This window comes from Camelina sativa, chromosome 5 (assembly GCF_000633955.1).
Source record: "Camelina sativa cultivar DH55 chromosome 5, Cs, whole genome shotgun sequence".
NCBI lineage: Eukaryota > Viridiplantae > Streptophyta > Magnoliopsida > Brassicales > Brassicaceae > Camelina > Camelina sativa.
In genome coordinates, this window is record NC_025689.1 from 26,764,589 (window position 1) to 26,779,964 (window position 15,376).

The 15,376-nt window shown below is 35.6% G+C and overlaps 2 protein-coding genes and 1 non-coding gene across 3 annotated transcripts; all 3 read right to left on the reverse strand.

Annotated features, from left to right (window-relative positions):
* On the reverse strand, positions 5,605–6,791 carry LOC104787643. The gene has a single exon (XM_010513244.1). The coding sequence runs from the start codon at positions 6,645–6,647 to the stop codon at positions 5,829–5,831; it is 819 nt and encodes a 272-aa protein (XP_010511546.1). The 5' UTR covers positions 6,648–6,791; the 3' UTR covers positions 5,605–5,828.
* Positions 8,260–8,331, reverse strand: TRNAC-GCA. Its single transcript has one exon. It is a non-coding gene; the product is annotated as a tRNA-Cys (tRNA).
* LOC104787644 (glutamine synthetase cytosolic isozyme 1-2) lies at positions 8,790–11,245 on the reverse strand. The gene is made up of 11 exons (XM_010513246.2): positions 11,069–11,245; positions 10,864–10,903; positions 10,632–10,735; positions 10,492–10,540; positions 10,301–10,407; positions 10,132–10,219; positions 9,934–10,062; positions 9,764–9,838; positions 9,579–9,670; positions 9,326–9,485; positions 8,790–9,231 (listed from the first exon to the last, which is right to left on the reverse strand). Exons 1-11 carry the CDS (start codon positions 11,140–11,142, stop codon positions 9,079–9,081), a joined length of 1,071 nt encoding a protein of 356 aa, XP_010511548.1. The 5' UTR covers positions 11,143–11,245; the 3' UTR covers positions 8,790–9,078.

The following is a 15,376-nucleotide window of genomic DNA, read 5'->3' on the forward strand; positions in this document are numbered from 1 at the left end:
TATATAAATTAAATCAAGTACATGTGAGTTCTTACCTTGGGTGTATCGAATAGTGGCATTTGGACTCTTTTCAGGCCAAAACATTCTTCTTACATCTCCTTTCCTCTCCCTTTTCTCACTTCCAATTTTTTTTTCTTTTCTCTCTTTTCCTTTTTTCAAAGGTGTAAGCGAATACCGGGGTCATCAGTAATTTACCTATCCCTCGCTTCCAAGCTTTGTGTGATCATTTGACTCAAGAGTAGAATAATGAGGTCACTGGTAATTTACCTACCTCTCTAAACTGATCAAAATCATCTCATCTTTTATTCCTTTTTTTTAAAAAAAAAATACTGAAGGGAAGAGAGAGGGGAGACATACTTTGAAAAATTGCACTGTCCTATATGGCCTGCAGAAGAAGTCTAGTCCACTGATTTCCAACCCCAAAGTAAGAGATTAAGTCCGGTTAAAATCCTGATAAAAGTTGAGACAACGTTAGATCAATCAGATATCCATTGAATAAGGGCTTTCAGGATTGTTGATAAGGCTCATAGTCTTTCTAAGCTTCAGTTCTGAGATCAAGCATAAACAAATAATCATTAGATTGTTAGCTAAATAAAAGAAATCATTAGTCAAGATCATAATTCCCAAAGACAAAAAGAAAAATTTTGAAAATTTTGACTCAAACTTTATGGTTTTGACTGACACAACTGAAACTCAAAAACAGAAAACATAGTTAGTAACTAACCTCCCCCAGACTTAAACAACACTGTCCCCAGTGTTATCAAGTAAGAAGAAAGCAAAAATAAAAATAAAATAAATAAAAATCAAAATCAAAAGAAAAAGAAAAACCTACCAGTGGGTTGCCTCCCACTAAGCGCTTGTTTTCAATCATTAGCTTGACTGTGTTGGAGCTCAGGCATCCGTAGGAGCAAAACATGGCATTGAAATCTGCTTCATCCAAGGTGGTGTATAAGCTTTAGGTGCATGAAGTCTGCCAAGGATTTGAGGAACGGGACCATGGCAGGATTTAGGTATGGTTTTGCTTCTCTTATGTCCTGCAAAATCATCAACAGAAGAAACAAGCACTCTACGATAATCTCGTGGCTTGGTTAACTGCAAAACAGTTTTTGTCTCTTTGAAATTCTTATTGATGATAGGAGGAATTTTAGGAGAAAAAGATGCATACCTTGGCCTTACCTGAGGGCTCTGGAGTGTGGATTGATGACTCTTCTGTTTGGGAATAGGTTTCTGACTTGGAGCATCAGTTTTGGAAAAGCTTTGTCGCGGACGTGGAGGGGTGTCGATCGATACCCTCTTGGTGGCATCGATCGACACTGAGCCTGATGCTCGTGTTGCAGAAACTTTTTCAAGAGAAAAAGTCTGTCCATCAATAGTAGGAGCCCTCCTCAGCTTATCCATCTCAAAATTCAAACTCAAACCATCCACATTCAGTGCTATGTGTCCCTTCTGCACATCAATGATGGCACCAGCTGTAGCCAAGAAAGATCTTCCTAAGATGAGAGGATCTTTAGGCTCTTGATCATACTTCAGCACCACAAAGTCAGTGGGAATCATTAAGTTGCCAACCTTAACTGGAATATCCTCTAAAACACATTCAGGAGTTCTTCTGGAGCGATCAGCTAGGATTAGAGAAATCTGAGTTGGCTTGAATTCTGTCATCCCAAGTCTCACAGCAACAGAATGTGGCATCAAGTTGATGCTAGAGCCAAGGTCACAAAGTGAGTGAGAAAACCTTCCTGCTGAGATTGAGCAATCAAGAACAAAGCTTCCAGGATCTGGTAACTTCTTAGCAGTCCTACATTGAATGATTGCACTCACTTCCTTAGAGACAACCACTTCCTGCTTTCTCTCCTTCTTCCTCTGAACAGGCTGGTTCAACAGAATTGCACTGACATCTTTTGTAAGAAGTGCTCCTTCTTCAGGGCTCAAACCATTGGATACCATTCTCTTCACATACCGCTTAAGAGGTGGTGAAAGCTTTACTGCATCAATTAAAGGCATCTCAATCATCACCTTGTCCATCATTGCTTTGCATCTAGCTTCCTCCATCTCTTGCTTAGACTTTCTTGGCTTGGGAAAAGGAACCTTAGGCTTGTAGACCCTTTCAGCAGCTGGAACCTGAGATTTTGCAGTTTATGGGTTCGTCTAAGAGGAGTGTCGACCGACACCCAGGTGGTGTAGATCGACACCATCATCTGAAACCGAGAGATTGGTCGATTTCTCTTCTTTTTCTGCAGAAGCAAGTTCACCATCATCTTCATCTCGCACTGATATGGCATTGCAAGCATGTCTGGGGTTTGACTCAGTTCTTGCTGGAAGAACACTCTCTTGTCGTTTAACAGACCCAGCAGTCTGTGCAACTTGAATCTCCAGCTTCTTAACATGAACATTCAATGCATCAATCTTCCCATTCAGCTCAGTGTAGACATTGTCAATCTTCCCATTGAATGTCACTGTCAAATGCTCCTGTCCTTGCAAAAGCTGCTCAAGCATGGCTTCCATTCTACTCTCTGAAGAATTCTTAGGAGGTGGAGACTGATAAGATGAGTTCCCATATGTCCTTGTATAGCCATTGTTCTGTTGTTGCTGCTGATACTCTGGCTTGGAAGTGTAGCCTGAAGAGTTCCCATTGTAAGGCCTGTTGCCTTGCTGATTTCCAAACCGCTGTCCCTGATTCCCATACACATAGTTCACATCTTCCTCTTGGTGTCCTTGATCAGGTTCTGGCTCATATGTCTCAACCTCAGCAGCAAAATGAACAGATTTCTTACCCATAAGGAGATTATGCACTGAATCCAGCTTAGCATTAACAGAAGCTAACTGGTTTGAATCAAATCCTCCATGCAATCTCTTCCTTTCAGCATCTGCTCCCTTAGTGCTATTGCTAGAAGCCAAATTCTCAATCAAAACTTCAGCATCTTCTGGCATTCTTGTCTTGAAATTCCCATGACTTGCAGCATCCAAAGCTAACTGATACTTCCAGTCACACCCTCTGAAGAAGATACTCAACAGTTGTACCCTTGAAAAACCATGGTGTGGACAGTCCCTCTGATAAGCTTTGAATCTCACCCAAGCTGCCTTGAAAGCTTCATCTGGTCTTTGCTTGAAAGTGGATAGCTTGACTCTCAACTCATCTGACATTGCATCATCATAGAAATGGTTGAGGAAAGCCACTTTGACTTGTTGCCAAGATGTCAAAGATCCAGCTGGCAACTGCTTCAACCACTGAGATGCCTCTCCTGCAAGTGAGTATGGGAAGAGCTTGCAGAATATGAAGTCCTCAGTTACTCCATTAGCCTTGATACTGGTCACTAGATCCTCAAAATGCTCAATATGGTCCAAGGGCTTCTCATTGGACAAAACAGAGAAAGGTCTCTGCCCAACTAGTTGAAAGTACGCAGGTTTCAACTCAAAATCATTCCTCTGAAAAGGGGGAGGAACAATAGCAGACCGGTTCTCATACACAAGATCAGCCCGGTTGTAGTCAGCAATGGTCCTGATCAGATCCCAGTTGTTCTCCTGTCTTCGAACGGGGTTCTGTACGTGGTTGGCAGCTCCACGCACGTCTGCAGGTGGGTGTCGATCGATGCCACCTGGTTGGTGTCGATCGACACCAAGATCCGGATCATCAACGACACCAGCTTGCTGGTTCACGACAGCCTGCTCGATGACAACAGGTTCAGGAATCACATTTCCTTGTGCATCAAGCTTTTGGCCCTGCTCATTGCGCAAGTGGCCCTCTTGATCCCTCAAAGCACCATCCTCATCTCGCATCAGAATGATCGTATTAACCATCTTCAGAGATTTAGCTGCTTTTCTGTTCTCACGCTCAAGTTTTCCCAACTCTTGGTTTGACAAATTCACAGTAGGACCAGACTTGTTGCTCCTTGTGTGAGGTCTAGGAGGCATGCACCTGAAACACCAAAGAGAAGAAAAACAAAAACGTGTAAGTAGAAAATAAAAAGAAAAATTTAGACAAAATCTAAAACTCAAATCTAATGGTAGATCAAAAGAGTCCCCGGCAACGGCGCCAAAATTTGATATGCTCAAATTAACCCTAGAGCTACTCTCTCAAATTAAGAGATCAATGCAGTACTTAGGGGTCGAATTCCACAAGGACTCAAGACTACACAATAAATTATAGAGTTTTATAATTATGCTAAACAGATTAAATTGAATTAAAAATAGCAATGCAAAATATTAAATAAAACTGTTGTAAATTCAGAAGATCAAAAAGCTAGGCCTAGGGAATTTCTCAGGAAATTATGAAATATTAAATCAATCAATAAATTAGGATTCAAACAATTAAGAACAGATCTAGAACTCTAAACACTTTTGTAAAATAAATCAGTTCTCACTGCAAATAATATCTAAATTTAAAACCAGAAAATCCAAATCTCTTTGTAAAATTCTAGGTTAAAAATCAGCAATAAAATCAAGTTTAGATTGTTCACAAAATTATTAAATCAAATCTCTTTGCAAGAAATAATTTTGCTCATCAAAAGGTTTTATCAGGAAAATCAATTATATTCTCATATCAATTTATTTTCCTAAAGTATTAATTCTAGATGGCCAATCAAGGATTAATATGAAGAACAACCTAAGATGAAGATCTAGAAAGATAATGAATCCTAAATAAACAGATCTAATAATTCATAAAATCCCTGTGAAAAACCCTAAACCTAACAAGCAAACTACTCAGACATATTCAATGAAGAACAAGACATGATTCTGAATAATAAGCAATAGAGATTAAAAAGAGTAAGAAGGAGTTTAGAAATTCTTCTCTACAAAGCAGATCTCTCTCCAATAGCTCTCAAAAATCTCTCAGGGTTGCAGGAAAAATAGAACTTGATAGAATAAAACTTAAGGGTTTTAAAAACCTAAAAACACTATTTGTATGTCCTAAAACACGTCATGGACTTATGTTGCAATTATGGAAAACTTTGGGGCAGATTTGTAAATTTTCCAAAACTTGGGTCTTGAGTCGGCAGAGATGAGTGTCGATCGATGCCTCCTATCTTGGTGTCGGTCGATGCTCCTGCTTTCATCCGAGACCAAATTGATTCTTCAAGATTTATGCTCCAAAACATCCAAATTGCTCCATTTTGCTCATTCCATGCTAAAAACCTGTAAAGACTCAAAAACAATCTAGAAACAAATGAAAAGACACTAAAAGACTCTTTATATCATGGTTAAAAACCACAAAAACCATGATATATCAGAGTCCTTCTATTATACCGGGCTGGATCTCTATATACCTACAAGGCTACAATGAGTTGATTCAACTTGACCTTTAGTAATGTGTTGGGCTCTTTATTTTTACTAGTTGTAAAGCCAAAACTTAAATGGGTTACAAACCATTGTATTTTTTCATTCTCATGCACCTTTAGGAGAAAAAATTTCATTCTCATGCACCTTTTTTGTGTACCAAAAAAAAAAAAAACTGAAGTATATATATATTATGTTTTATAAATTAGACTTCAGTAATAAGTTTTAATATATTGTACTGAGACTGGAAATATAGTATTTTGTTAAGAAAGTTAAAATCTAGAAGTTGTTCTTATAATGTATAGGAAAAAATTTAAGTTCAAATCACAACTGAGATAGAACGATCTTTTATTTCTACCATTTTTTTCCTGAAGATGTACATATTGTACTCAAAACTGGTCGAAATTACAGAGCTAGTGAAAATCAGAAAGTGGAATTAAAAATGTACAATTAATCAATATATATATATATATATATATATATATATGTTTAAAAGAAAAAGTCCCTTCCAGCCTCTAGAAAGTCTTTAAAGTTCAACAACCCAAGAACCACTAAAGTTAGCGACGACCACTTTGAGTCTTGCCACTTGCCGCCGACCTGACCAGAGCCTCCGCTGCCGCCGCAACCTTAACCGTTCTCCTGCCGGCCTGCGAAGCCACGTCATCACTTCTCCCACAAACCGTCGAGCCTGGACCCATCACAATCATTCCCTTCCACAAACTTCTTTTGCTCACTTTTTTCATGAAGCCACCATTATAGCTCTTGTCATTTTTCGTTCTAGTAGTAGTGTTATTATCATAACCATTTCTCTTCTGCAGCAAACCATGATCATCACAATCATAATCATCATTACGATTATGATTGTGATGATGATCATTGCCGTTGTGCCACAAAGCATCGCTTGAACTCCCGGAGAAACTAGAATCATCAATGTTAAGCCTCTTGGAGATGTTCTTGGCCTCGTAAGTGTCAAGAAGACGAGAGTATTGCGTTTCTTGGTCCCCACGAAATAAGTAATTAGTATACCAAAGCGGAGACTTAGTAGAAAACCTATTCTCAGCCAAAACCTTATTCTCAGAGAGGATCATATTCTTCGTGGCTTCGATCTTGTACCGTGAAGGTCGCGGTGTTCTTGTTGCTCTAGTTAGATCAAACTCTCTCATGATTGGTTTGCCTTCTTTCCGTAAGTACCAAGCCCACGCCGCCGCCTTCACCACCGCCAAATCATCTCCTTCTCCTTCTCCTCCTCCTCCTACTCCATCATAAACCGTCATCGCCGGCCGTTTCTTCTTCCTCCTCTTGTTTCCATTGCTGTTGCTAATGTTCATTTCGGACATAGATGGTGAAGAAATGTAGTAGTTGCTAAATGGGAGCATTGTGGAGGTAGAGAGTAAATGAAATTTGTGGGATAGACGTTAATAGTGGCGAAGGGAAAGGCTAAGGGACGTAATTGATGAATCTATTAAATTTTGTGTAAAGGAAATAGTAGAGATACAAATGAGAAAAAGTAGGTGCGTTGGTCTTTGCTTTTATGGTCCACCAATTGATACGGCAATCTAAATAATTCCATAGAGTAAATGTTAACTTATATTTGTGTTAGTTGGTTTTGTAATTGGATAGTGCATATCATATGTATCGCCAGCGGTCCCTTATACGTTATACTTATTTCATGCATTAATATCCCAATAAATATGGGACTATACAAGCCGTTATTATATAGACTACGAAATTATATATATAGGTTTTTTCGAATGAATGGAAAAATTTGAAGTTTGGTTGTGACAGATTTTTAAAAAAAATACAATTACAATGCAAAGACAAGATTTAGTTTTTTTTTTCCATTCATTTTGAAAAGACTATGTCATACTGTAGTTATGATACTAAGTGGAAGAAATAAAGATTTGGTCTCGGTAATGATTCGATTATTTCCTTTTAAGTCAACTTGGCTTTATTGTGGGGATGATTTGAATGGTATTGTGTGAATTCTTTCTGTCCAACAGTTTTTTTAAGCAATTAAAATTTCAATAACATATGTGTATACATGATGGTCCCGTACCGGAATAGGTTTTGTTAGTTTGTGGAACTAATGGGTTTTCTTCTCTCAACTTCGAACATTTTTGTAAGTGCTCAAGTTTTGAAAATCGTTTAGTTATTGTTAATGAAGTCTGATGTTTACTACTACATCAGTATCAATTTTAAGTGATATTTTACTTGGAAAATTTTGTTTCATTTGAAGTGGTATATATTTTCAAATTTTTATGCAAAAATAAGTGTACGTTTTTTTGGCCAACTTAATTTTAGAACATGTTTTCTAATTGGTTGAAATTTAGACCTTAAATCACAAAGTTAAAGTTATATATATATTTTAATTTATGTGTGGAAACCTTAAACATCAATTAAAATTATATAGAATGACTGAGTGAGTGACTGGTAAGCTCATAAGTGGTTTTAAGTGATTAGTCAAGACGGATTTGGATTCTGGAGGAAGGTTGAGACCCGCAAATTATCGGATGAGAAACTGAGTATGGAATTTTATTTTAGGAAAGTGGATTGACGTGCATAATAATTACTTAAATGAATGTTCGGTAAATGAATCTATTTTATTAAGGTTTTGTTTACTGCGGATGAAGATGTTTGTTCATTCATCCACATTCACATCACATCCCTAAGTTGGTGAGGAAAGTAGTTGCGCTTTCTATAACACCACACAGTGGTGGTGATGCCTTTAATTTCCCAGTCATCTCTGAGTTGTTTGAGATACAGAATAATTTAGGTAACCAAAAGCAAGAACATAAGAACAATTACAAGTTTTAACGTTCCCTGTTACGCTGATCCATGTGACAAGAAGTTAGAATTTCTCATCGAGGAAGTGAAAATAATAGAGGCCTTAGACGTATTAATTACGGCCCATGATGGATCATAATCACTTGAACCCACGTGACAAAAAGTTGGAGATATTATTTGTTTTTTTTGCAAAAGAAAAATAATAGGGCCCAACCGGGTTCGAACCGGTGACCTATTGATCTGCAGTCAATTGCTCTACCACTGAGCTATGGACCCAAGCTTATTCGTTGGAATGTTGCTTCAAAGACAAAGACCTTTACTGCTAAGGATTAGTACGATTTGAACCTAAACGACAAAGATCCAAGGCTTGACTAACGATATAAAACCTTGATCGTATTCCTATCATTAAAATCCACTTTATCATCAAGGTGGAAAAGATATAAAACTGCTGGAGTGGTAATCGTAGGTTTGTTCAGTCAGTCTAATGATAATAAGTATCCAACATTGTTGTTTGATTTGCAAGCCCAGAGTATCAAAAAGTCGATGACGAGTACGCAACAATCTTGCGGGTCATAGACCAAAACGGACCAGACTGGACCAGCATTGGTATTGCAAAACGAAAAATAAAAGATCATTAGCCAAATTGACCAGCCGAAGCCAGGCTGATTTGGGTTACAGTTTTCGGGTCGCTATAAGAACCTTACGGAAATTGTATCATATTATATATATTGGACTGTTAACTGAGATCTTTAGTCTCTCTAGCATTGAAACATGAAGAGGCCTTTTCAGATTGTATTATTATTACAAATACTTAAAGGTTCAATAAAATGGTCAAACAAACAGAGCAAAGGGACTTGCTCTTAAGTCTTAACCACAGAACCCAAAACCCAAAAGATTAAAAAGAAAAAAAAAGGCCCCAAATCACAAACCCCGGCAGTGTCAACCGGTACAATGGCGCTGTAGAAAAGACAAACTTGGAACTTCCAAGAAACCCAATTCAAGACTTTTGGATCTTGGCCAGCTTCAAGGGTTCCAGAGGAGTGTGGTCTCTGCAATCATGGAAGTAACAATGTAAGGATCCATGTTTGAAGATGGCCTTCTATCCTCAAAGTATCCTTTCCCTTCTTTCTCGGTATCACGTCCTACTCGGATCGATGCTCCACGGTTCGCAACACCCTTTTAAACAAAATTCAAAACACAAAAAGATCAGTACAAAAATATGTTATCAACACTTTAAACAACTAGAGAGCAATGTTCTAATATCTCTTACCCAAAGGAAAGTGTTAATGTCAGCAGTTTCATGGTGTCCAGTAAGACGGCGCTCGTTGCCTTCACCGTAAGCAGCAATGTGCTCCTTGTGTCTCAGTCCAAGCTTCTCTATCGCCTTCTTGATCACCTCGTATCCTCCTTCTTCCCTCATCGTTTTAGTACTGAAAAAAAAAAAAACCATTCACCATTTTTATATATTTCTTCCGAATCATTGTAAAGGTTAACAAGCTAGAAGATTCATGACCCTTTTTTACCTGTAATTGGTGTGAGCACCAGCTCCGTTCCAGTCACCAGGAATAGGTTTCGGGTCAAAAGATACAACCACACCAGCAATCTCTGTGATTCTCTGTTTTTAAAAACCACCAAAACTTGTGTTTTAAGTTTGCACTCCTCAAAAGATATCAACAAGAACTGAAAGTGAATGGTTTAAGATTATTACCTCCAAAATGTAACGAGCGATCCACACTTCATCAGCAGCTGAGATACCAACCGATGGGCCGACTTGGAACTCCCACTGTCTCAACCAAAAAATTATTTGGTTAAGCAAAAAAGCTTGAAACTTTTGGTTCATAAGTGATTTTTTAAAACGATACTGGTTGTTATGATTACCTGACCCGGCATGACTTCTCCATTGATCCCACTGATGTTGATTCCAGCATACAAACAAGCCTTGTAGTGAGCATCAACAATGTCTCTTCCAAAAGACTTGTCAGCTCCAATACTGCAGTAGTATGGTCCCTGCAAGAGATGGATGATTCAGACACCGAGAAGAGAGAAATCTAAGAAGAGCGGTGAACAAACGTGTACCTGAGGGCCAGGGTAGCCACCAATGGGCCATCCAAGAGGCCAGTTCACATCCTTCTGCAACAAAGTGTATTCTTGTTCGATTCCATACCTAATTAACCCGAAAAAATCAGCAATCTAAAACCGGAAACCGAAAAAGATATATAACAAAAACAGAGGAGTTTGGACTAACCATGGCACTTCAGCTACAACATCAGGGTTACAAAAGATCTCAGCTGCAGCATGTCTCTTGTTCGTAGGGATTGGTTCGCCCGCAGGAGTGTAAGCATCACACATAACCTGATCAAACCGGTTTTTTAAAATGATTAATCTAACTGCTAAAAACAGAACATATACAAGAAAAAACCAAAGTTTTAAACTCACAAGAATGTTGTTGCCTCTACGGAACGGATCTTTGAAAATTGCTTGAGGGCTAAGAAACACAAACAAAACCGATCAATTAAGAAAAATCGAGAAGATAAAACGAGAAAAGGTATTTCAAGAAAATCTTGAAAAGGGCTTACTATAAGATGACTTCACTGTCTTGACCAGGAGCTTGACCAGTGCTTGAACCATCATAATTCCATTTCGGAAGCTTCGATGGATCGGTCACAGGTCCAGAGAGAGTCTGCAGGACACAAACCAATAATTTAGTAATTCAATCTAATCATACTGAAAAAACATCACATAAGTCTTATCCTTTTGGCTCAAATATCCCAAAAAGTTAACGATTAATTAAAAGAAAGATTAAATCACCCTGGCTTTGCTTCTCATGTCCATACCAGAACCACCAACCCTGTTTGGAAAAATAAAACATCAAGAAACCAAATTAGTCCAATGGGAATAACAAACATTGACTTTAAGATTCTAATCCTTTGACTTCATGCTCTTGTTCACCAGTAATAACACAAAGATCCAGAGAAACTCAAATGGCACAAAAAGCAGAGGGAAGAAGACGAACCATATGTATTCAGCGATGATCTTCTCAGTGTTGTCTGAGAGGTCAAGGTTAACAAGATCTGCAAGAAGACTCATGGCTGTGAAAAGGGAAGGAGAAGATTGAATCTTTTATGTAATTAGCAAATCTTGAGATTGTGTGTCTTCTTGGGTTTATGAGATGATGCTTTTGGAGTTCGTGGTTGTGGTACTACTTATAGTGCAACGAAGGTAAACAGAGATAGAGGGTGACGTGAGGATACTCTGTTTTCGCAAACATTATTTTATAATATAAACTAAAATATTAGAAAGATTTTTTTTTTTTTTACTTTTTTACCAATGGAAAACTCGATCTCGATGTATTAAACTTTAAACACTTTGGTTTATAATTTGATTAAGTTATAATTTAGTCTTTAGTCATTAAATTGATTGTTGACTTGTTATTATTGGGTTATATTTTAAAAAGTTCTGGTAGGTAGATAATTTATGTAGGTGTTGAATTTTTCGTTCGTATGGGTTGGTGTGTTCTTCTAGTGTTATTACCATTGACATTTTTACACATTTATCATTTTCCGAAAGTGACGGATGGTGCAGCTAAATAGATCAAACATAACATGTATAATGCATACCGGATCAAGAAAAACATTTAAAGAAAAATTCATATACTTGTGTTGTTCATACACTAAACTCTTTAAAACATAAAGATAATAGTACTTATGTTATTGGAAAATAAGTAAGAAAGTAGTAAATTAGATAGATGACCAAAAACTAATAGCTCAACTTTTAAAGATTTTTGGAAAAAATCTAAATATCGTTGGTTTGAGTGTGTTTATTGGAATGAGAATATATAACATATTTTGCTCTGGGGATGTACAAACTTTGGTTTAGTTATATAGAAAAACAAAAAATTAGATAAATGACTCATATTTAGAGTTGAAAATTAAGAAAACAGTAATAATGTAATTTTATTGTTTATTTAACATGTTCTCAATTACTCGAAAAGAAATGGATAGACATGAAGAAAAGAACGTCGTTGTGATGCTTCATTATTTATCCATGGATGAGATAACGAAAGAATAAAATTATAAAAGGCAAAAACATCATATGCATAGGTTGTCCCAATCGAACTGGTTAAACCGGTTAAAAGACAAGTTGGAAGACGATTGTACGGCCTTAGGACCATTCGTCCCCACAACCCATCCACTAAACAACCGCTTCCTCAAAGTTGTTTGCTAACAAGCGCCTTAAGCTGCGACCCTTACCCAATCATGAATCATCTATACACACACACTTTATTATTTTTATTTTTTTTGGGTCTCGAATCTACCCAAATTATTATATAAACAAACAATACAAAATTCGAAAAGGGACAAAAGAGATTCGATATTTTTTTTTTAGCAGAGCTCGCTGTTGTTTGTTGAAGATATACATATATAATATTAGTTGTGTTTTACATGGTGAATATGTGATAATTTGAATTTGTGTAAAAAGTTTAGCTCACCTAACAAAACCTTCCAAAATTTTGTGTAGAGCTGGGAAAATTTCTTGGATTTAGGGTTATCCCAGATTTATGAATTATAAAAGCTTTTAGTACTTATATCCAACATAAAAAATTAAAAACCAAATATTTGGATAAGCATGTATGTACGTTTCATAGCAATGATGAGAATGAGTTATCCGACCCAACTTGTTATCAATATCTAAATTCAAATAATGACATTTACGTCAATATTTAAATTTCTAAAATATGTATATCAGTACATAAGCATATTTTAAAGATATTTAACAAATGAATAAAATATTCAAAACTAAAAATCATGTTTTCAAAAATAGATGGTTTTTTTTTAATTATGTTGATTTTAAATTTCCTAAATGTTATATTATATGTATGTTTTCTCAGAGGTAAGATTTATGCAGAATTATACATAACGTAACTATGTATTGCTCAGGGCCGGCTCAAGTTTTGCTTGGACCTTGTACAAATTTTCTTTTTCTTTTCAATTTAAAGGTCTTATTTGTAGTTTTCAGAAATTTGGGATGTTTTTTGTCAAAATATCAAATGTTGAGGGCCTCAAATCTTGTAATTTTTTTTCAAAAATAATTTGACATGGTGCAAAAGCACCTCTTGCACCACCCCAGTGCCGGGCCTGGTATTGCTAATAATAAAATTTATACTTATTAATTTTTTTTTTTTTGATTTGACACATCATATTTGTATTGAAAAAGATGAATCCAGGAGGTTGTCTAAAAAAAGATAAATCCAGGAGAAGTCGACAAAAAAAAACAAAACGACATCAATCAAATTGATTTGTAACCACAACGACCATTTTAATTACGCAAAATGTTAATCCATAATAGCCATAATTGCATATTTGCACCCACGAACACGTTAAAAGAGAATCCATAATACACTTAATTAATATATCTACGTTTAGTTTAGCATGTTTTGACAATTAAAATAATCATGTTTTGGTGCGCATGTTTAATGTATGTCTTCCATTTTCGAAAAATATATATATGTAAAGTGTTCTCTAAACTTTTTCCATTGACACTTTTTGAACATTGATATTCGTAATTTATACAAAATGCATGTGACTTAAATTTATTGATTTCTTTCGAGGAAGAGAATAGACAAAAATCAAAATTAAAAAAAAAAGGAAAAAAAAAAAAAAAGGAAAAGCAGATGCTTTGATTTCTGATCCTACGTATAATTTAGACCATCACATTACCAACCAAATAGCTTGTTCTCTTTTCCATTTCTTTTTTTGGTTAAAAGTTGAAACGCTGTAGCCTTTTATGGACTAGAGTTTGTTAAATCGAGATGTCTTTTTTACGAATATAGACCGAACTTGTTGTGGATTATTGTACATTTTGAACTAGTTCCAACGCTGATAGAACATAAACAAAACAAGTATTGGTAGTAAGATGTCATCATCAATGATAATTTAGTGCTGATGTTCTCTTTACTGAAATTTGATATGCGTATAGTATGATGAAATTATCTCACTATTTATACGTAGACAACGATCTTGTTATTTTACATCTATTGTCTGCTAAATTTTCATATACTTATTTTGAACTACAAAAAATTCAGCTTATAAAATATGGAGTAAAATTTCCTACCATTTTGATTTATTATTTTTTTCCTATTTTACAGTCGAAGCCAATTAAAAAGTTTTTTTTTTTGTTTTCTTTTTAACATGATTTAATTTGAATGCACAAATTTAAATATCCAATCACAACCAAACATCAACAGTTTAATTGGTAAAGATTTCTGACAAAATTTAAAAGTCGTTAGTTTGAGAGACGTCGTTTGGAAAATGACTATATAAATTGCTTTGATCTTTGGCTTGAGAAAATGTATGGAACATAGGTCCGGAACCTATTAGTAAAAAAATAATCTAGTCACTCCAAAAATATTTGATGTATAACTTTGTGGAAATGGTAAAAAGAAATGAAAAAAATGAATTCAAAAAATCATTGATGGCCTGGACCAATGAAAAGAGATTTAACTTACTTGTACAATTCAAACAGTTCAGTTTATTATTGCATCTGCAACTTGCAATATTGATGTTGACACTTTATGCAATGTAGATGTCGACGCAAAATGATGCATGTGGTCATTTTCAACTGCGAATAAGATTTTTATAAATGCTATATAGCTATGAAATATATAATGACACAAAACGGTTATATTAATTTAGCAGCGCAATTGAAAGATTATGTTTTTATAATTCGAAGCGGTAAAAACCATTTTTTTATAGGTATAATAAAAATTTCGTAGTACGGTCAATAAATAAAACTAAAAACATAATAACAAAAACAACAATATATACTTTTAAGTTTTACCGTCTCAAAAATTCATGGGGGTAAAACTAATGTGTCAAAATACTACTATCGTTGCGAACGTATAGTTTGTTATATGTAGCAAAGACCAAATCACCAACCAGAGCCTATAAGTTACTCATACCCAACTCAACCCAATTCTACTCGATATGTGGTTTAATATTTTGTAGTTTTAGGGTTTGATTTATATACATTATAAAATAATACAATGGTAAATTAAAGTACGTACCGAATATTTTCATCCAACGTCTTTACGAACATATCATCAATCACTTAAATAAAAAGTATAAATAAAAGTTGCTGATTTTTTTTGTTCAGTGACGTGGTTAAGTCCCTAAGCTGACTAATAACATTGTTGAATTGGTACATTTTTTGCGGCACATTATATAAAGTATAAATTGTTTCGATAATTGAATTAGAATCTGAATCTCAACTAACTTCGAATATTTTTTAAAGTCAAATCTATAAATCTAGTGGTTCCAAGGAC